This window comes from Triticum dicoccoides, chromosome 2B (genome assembly GCF_002162155.2).
Source record: "Triticum dicoccoides isolate Atlit2015 ecotype Zavitan chromosome 2B, WEW_v2.0, whole genome shotgun sequence".
NCBI classification, from domain to species: domain Eukaryota; kingdom Viridiplantae; phylum Streptophyta; class Magnoliopsida; order Poales; family Poaceae; genus Triticum; species Triticum dicoccoides.
Window position 1 is genome coordinate 458,481,413 of NC_041383.1, and position 6,174 is coordinate 458,487,586.

At 46.6% G+C, this 6,174-nt stretch overlaps 1 protein-coding gene across 1 annotated transcript in view; it reads right to left on the reverse strand.

Moving 5' to 3' along the window:
• Window positions 1–3,510, reverse strand: part of LOC119364194 (1,4-alpha-glucan-branching enzyme 2, chloroplastic/amyloplastic-like) — a 10,601-nt gene extending 7,091 nt beyond the window's left edge. The window contains exons 1-9 of the mRNA XM_037629620.1: window positions 3,200–3,510; window positions 2,796–2,896; window positions 2,277–2,518; window positions 1,776–1,874; window positions 1,562–1,604; window positions 1,364–1,423; window positions 924–1,004; window positions 724–840; window positions 351–434 (exon numbers count right to left, since the gene is read on the reverse strand). Of these exons, the coding sequence (XP_037485517.1) occupies window positions 351–434; window positions 724–840; window positions 924–1,004; window positions 1,364–1,423; window positions 1,562–1,604; window positions 1,776–1,874; window positions 2,277–2,518; window positions 2,796–2,896; window positions 3,200–3,341 (969 nt within the window). The 5' untranslated portion in view covers window positions 3,342–3,510. The remainder of the gene's footprint in view (window positions 1–350; window positions 435–723; window positions 841–923; window positions 1,005–1,363; window positions 1,424–1,561; window positions 1,605–1,775; window positions 1,875–2,276; window positions 2,519–2,795; window positions 2,897–3,199) is intronic.
• Window positions 3,511–6,174: the final 2,664 nt, after the last annotated feature.

Sequence of the window (6,174 nt, forward strand, 5' to 3'; positions counted from 1 at the left end):
GGAAATGGCTTGCTGGAGATGCTCCAATGCGATATTTCTTAAGCTAGTAACATGGCTACATTATACCAAGCTATTGCAACAACAATGGCATTCAATATAACTGTGCTCTGACAAAAAATATTCAGATTCACATGCCTGCTACCTCGAAATGCAATGGAAATCTTAGAGACAAAAAAACGAGACAGAGAGGAAGCAAAGTTATGCACTTGCCAATATGAAGAAATTAGAAAATAAAATCGAGGTTGTCACGTGAATGCACCGTGTGGTATGTTAACAGTACATAACAGAACTAGAAAATCCATAGAATAAACCATCAGACCGGAAACAGGTGAAATAACTTATTGACATACCGGGCTGCTCATTCCAATGTGTGATTCATAAATCCTTAGTGACTCTGGTCGTTTAGGTTGAGGATGTTGGAAGACATACTTCTCCTGCATTTGCATGTAAAATATCCTTAGTAAATGGTCACAAAAGGTCAAAATGGAATGTCCTAACCAACAGAGAACATATAAAAGAGCTATAAGATCTTAAGTCACACAAGCATACACACATCACCATGGTTGGTTGCCCCTTAGCCCTTAGAAGGTGAATTAATGCATATGTCACTTCCAAATTCTAAAGTATTGTCTTGACTCACATGTCAGTGAGACATGAAGTGGGTATTAAAAAACTGTAACACTGGAAATTCCATTTAATAATGTAACGTAGATTGATACTTACCTCTTCAGGTGGATCATAATATATGCCATTGAATGGTATTTCACCTGGAGCCTGCACAGAGAACTTGATCCAAGCAGAAATCGAATCCTTCACACCAGATGGAGTATCCATCCGTATCTAGAAAATAGGGAGGAAAAGGGACCCTTAGTAGGCAGAGTTCGAAAATGTTACATCCTCGACTAAATAATTGGCCAGATTACCTTTACACGTGAGCCATGAGGAATAGCTGGGGATCCATCAGCATTGTTAGGGAGGAAGAGCTCCCAAACACCATAATCATCCTGAAAAGATCAAAAGATCATATCAAATATCGGCATCAATAGGAGCAAACCTTCACTGATAGCATGGAAATATGCTCATTGTGGATGGAAAAGCACACATAATGCAAAAGGTTCTACCAAAAAATGGGAGTGTTGCAAGTATTCAATCATCCTTAATATACTCATTTTCAATCTCAAAAAGATGGACTAAATTCAGTAGGATCTTTAGGCTGAAGCTTAAGACACTGACAAATTATACCATTTTGGTATGATATAGTTGAGGCTCAACTTTAAGGAACGTGCAAACAGTTAAATAAATACAAATAGATGTATCAGTAGTTACGAAGCAAAGGTGGAAGATTGCCAAGCTGTAGACATACTCTGGTCATAGTATCTGCATTTGGATTCCAATTGTTGAAGTCACCTACTAATGCTGCAGACTGTAACAGGATCCAAAAGCCAGATCATAAATTTAGAGTAACTGGTCAGTATTCAGTAAGCTATTTTGTAAGTCCAGTAAGCTAGTTGGTGAATAGTGACCATTAACAATAAATTAGAAGGTGTCTGTTAAGACGTACATGCGCTCCAGGAGCCCATTCTCGGTAAGTGATACCTTCAGCACTGGAAAAAAGAGAGGGGGAAACAGGAATTATAAATTTTCTTATAAGATAAGCAATTAGATGATACCTTCAGCACTGGAAAAAAGAGAGGGGAAAACAGGAATTATAAATTTTCTTATAAGATATGCAATTAGACTAGTGGAGGCGTTTCATAGTAAAGCTTTAAATTTACCTGCGGGTAAATCCAAGCTTTTCATAACCACGAGAAAATGCTTCCAATCCACCTTCAAGTTGGTCAATAGCAGCACGAATTCTCTTGTATTCGCTGTATCTGTTGAATCCACCAAGGCATACCCAAAATCATTCAAATTTAGCAGTGTGTTTTCCCCAAAACAAAAAGGCAACAAAGATAAGAAACTAAGTTGCCCAACTGGTAGATGTTTTTCCCCAGGAATTTGGTAGAGGAATTAGCAAAGTAAAATCCATAACCCATCCACCACATTTTCATCAGTTTGCCACTCTGTAATTGTAATGATCGGAGACAGTTATTTGTATTGGAATTATGAGCCAATTGTAGCCAGCAATTATACATATACTTCCCAGCATATTCTCAGACCATGAGGGGAACTGTATGAAATAGTGGTCCCTAGTCTTTGCCTCTTTGATGTTCCCCAAATTTGCATGATGAAAGGACCTTAATTCAAAATGAGCGAAATTAGTGGGTAGGCATTACCGGTAGTCAAGATGGCTCCGAAAATCTTTCAGCGTTGGGTCAATCTCGTATATTTTCTGCCCATCTCCTGGTTTTGGGACAACTCGCGGTTTCTCCCCCGCGACTAGTTCCTTAACTCCTTTGGTTACACCATCAGTGATTGTTTCCACAATGCCCTGAGTCGGTTCTGAAGATTCAAGTTTCTCTGCGGTCCCCCCTGTCATGTTCACTTCAGCCGTTTGCTCCTCGATATCTTCAGGTATCTACAGCACACGAAAAATAGCAATCGTAGAGCAGACAAACGAAACCACAAACAGTGCATTATTTTGTGAAGTTCTTGCTAGAATGCACATCCATCTGAGTTTTCAGTGGCCCAAGAGCCAGCGCGGGGCCACAGCTAACAAACTGCACAAGGCAGTGAAGTAGTGCACAATGCTGATAGAAGAAGCTTGAAACCTGATGCCTCCGCGGCTTGGTTCATCCGATATTTGGTAAGTGAATAACGGGTGCATGAAGATTTTCCGGCACGACGGTGTGTACCTGTAATTCTTCGGGTTGCGCTGGAGTGGCCGCCAAGTCGTCGCTCTCACCGTCAGGCACCAGGACCTTCCCTGGAGAGGCCGCGCGGCTCAGGACGGCGCCTGCAAATGCAAGGATGAGTACAATACTGAGACAATGCTACAACTTATTCGCCAAAAAAATGCTACAACTTGCAGTTACGGCAAGAACAGAAGAAAGAGTGAGAAAATATCAGCATGAAAGGAGGAGATGATCAAAGCCGTGGTAACACCAGGGCCTGAGGCGATCGCCTAATCCAGCTATCTCTCTCGTTCATGGAGATCAACTGGGGAACAGCATCGAACAGGCCATGCGCGCGCAGAGAGGCGAGGGAGAGAGAAGGGGGCCCAAAAACAGACGGGGAGATTGGAGGGAGCGAGGCGTACGAGAGGAGTCCTTCTTCCTGAGGAGCAGCGACGGCAAGTCCACCCCGCCCCTCCGCTCCGAGCCGGATCGCAGCAGTCCGCCGCCGGCGCTGGCGGGCCGCGCCACACCGAGGGTCGCGCCGGACACCGCGAACGTCGCCATCCCCGCGCAGCGAGTGAGTCGGTCAGTGGCCCAGATCTCACTCAACCCGCCGGCCGAAATGCAGCGCGGAACCCGAGTGATGGAGATATTAATTGAGAAGCGATGAGAAGGGGGAGCAACGTGTGCGGCGGGGGTGGAAGCTGGCGGGTACTGTGCAGTGCATGGGGATGGGGGAGAGAGGAGATAGACGCCAAGCCGGAAAGGGGACCCACGGGGAGAGTGTGTGTGCTGCGTCGTCTTCCTCCCTCGTGCGCGCGCACAGAGGTGGCAGCGACGGATGGACGGTGGAGGCGACGTTGCGTAGGGGACGGGAGGGAGGACGGGATCGCAAACCAACGGCTGGGAGCGCGTTTAGCTGGCCATGCCGTTACCGCCTTCTAGTACCCTCGTTTATATTTTTATTTTGTTTACAAAAAATATTTATTGTCTCCCAGACAAAAGCAGTTGGTGACGATGGAGTGTCCGTTGTCCGTCGTCTCCGACCGATCATCCGATCCGCACGCATGCGGGCCAGCTATGGCATTTTCGTAATAAAAAAAAAGACCACACCACTCTGCTCCAAAAAAAAAATGTAGGGTACATTATGTATTGTACATATATGTAAATGAAATCGTAATACGCATACTTTCAGTGTCATCCTCTTCTCGACTCGACAACTGGGATGTTGATTTTCATTTCTTCGTTTCCACCTCGAAGACTCATCGGTGCATGGTTTGAGAATTACTACATGTCATGGTGGTTTGAGAATTAATCTTCCTTGTTTGAAAATGCATGTGTTTGCCAACTCATGCTTCCACTAAAAAAAGTGTGAGCTATGAATTTCCAGAGGTGAAAAGGCGCATGGTTGCTCCCTCCACATGATTAATCAGGCCTGATAGCATTATGGTGTTCATGTGCGTCTCTCTTCCTTGCTCCGACACCCTCGTCCCCGTGTGTCACGCACTCACGTCCGCTATCAGGCTCAAGCCTGTGGTGCTGGGCCCCTGCCTCAGCGTCTGTCCAGTTCGAATGCGCCTGTTTGGGTGGTTGGCTCGTTTGATGCCGTGTGGGCATTCCAGCTTAGGGTCTCGCGCATGTACTTAACTTTGCAGCGAATCAACATGTGGTTGTATGGTCGAAGAGTAGGGTGTGCGCGTGTGCATTCATAGAGGTGAGTGTATGCGTGTATGTATGAGTGCCTGTGTTTGTACTATGTTCAAAAAAAACTTTGCAGTTGGTTCCCAACAGACGTTTTGGACTGGTCGAGCCTTTTGTAAAGCTGGGCCTAAATGGCCTTTTTTTAAAGAAAACTAGACGGTAATCTCTTCACGGCCCCACCGCCAAAAATAACCCAATAAAATCAAAACCAAAATCTCTAAAATGGAGGTGTTTTTGAGGAACCCTACTGGGTCTGCAAAAAAAGAAACTGCCTCCGGGTCGCCTCCCATGTGACTTTGAGGCATCCCCGTCACCAACCTCTCAAGCGCCACCTCGCCAGATCCCCTCGTCGCCGCCGTCGCTCGCCGCCCCAGCCAGTCGACGGCGGTGGCCGGCTGCCCCTCCTCGCGCTCCCAAATCCTCATTCCTCCCCCTCCTTCCATGCGCAGATCAACGTAGCCATGCGGATCTGGCAGGGCGGAGTGATGTTTTTTGCCGCCGCTGCCGTGTGCATCCTATATGGCAGCGCCGAAATGGTTTGGGAGGTGAGATCCCGACATGGCCACCTCCCACAGTCGTTTCCTGGCGCCAATCAGACGACACCAAAGATCTCCCGCGGACTGCTACGACCGGGCACGCGCACGACACCTCACCCAGGAGGCATGCGTGTGTGCTCGGTTCAACAAGCGTTGGATCGACGCTTGTGGTGGGCAAAGCGATGGGCTCATTGCGTGTTCTGCCGTTGCCACGGGAGTGTGACCCGGTGTTCTGCAGCCTCCATTGGCAACGTGAAGATCCATTTCCTATCTCTAGTGGTGAGAACGATCCACTGGGTCCGCTTTGGCACCTTCATTGCCTCGTTAACCAAGCTGCTAATAGGGGGATCAAGACGGTCGTGTTTGAAGAAGACCGGATAGGCTCTGTAGGTTCCATCTCGCATGCTCATATCGAGTCGAGAGCCGGAGAAGATTCCATAGAGCATGCATAGCAGATCGGAAGAAGTATGTGTGTCGAATGATTGGCGTTTTGCAGTAGTATTCTCCGCGAGTGGGGCGGCGACACTAGGAGACCTCGTTCTTGGCGGTGCTCTTTGAGTTCCGCGTCTCAGTTTCCGGGGTGAAAACCTTAGGTCTGGTCTTTAGTGCTTGTACATGGCAATGACGGCTCCCCAGTCGTTTTTCTTGTTGAAGACATTGTCTGGAGATGAGACCTTCTCCAGTGTGAAAATTCAGGATCTGATCATGCTGGTTGGATCGGACGACGACGGTGTTTGTGCACAGTTACCTTTTTGAAGGCGTCGTTTTGGAGAATGGAGAACCTTCTTCGAAGTCTACGTGTCATCACCACTCTTCGTGCTCTTGCTGCTGCGAATCTCTATTTGATTCCGCGGGGTCTTTGTTTTCTTTTTTCTTCTTCTTTTGTTTTCTTTTGGCTGTATGCATGCTTGATAGTTACACTTAATCTAAACATTATGTTGTTGCAGAGGTTGGATGTATTTGGTATCGTCTTGATATTAATATATTCTCTTTATCAAAAAAATGGTCATTATGCTATCACCTGAAGCCGTGCACTGATGTTTTTTTTGGCGGGTACACTGTTGCTAATTTTAAGCCCTCGGTGATCCTAGCAAAAATGCTACACCTACGTATGAATCCTACTTAACCTTACCTACTTTCCTTTCTCCACCAGTAAAAAC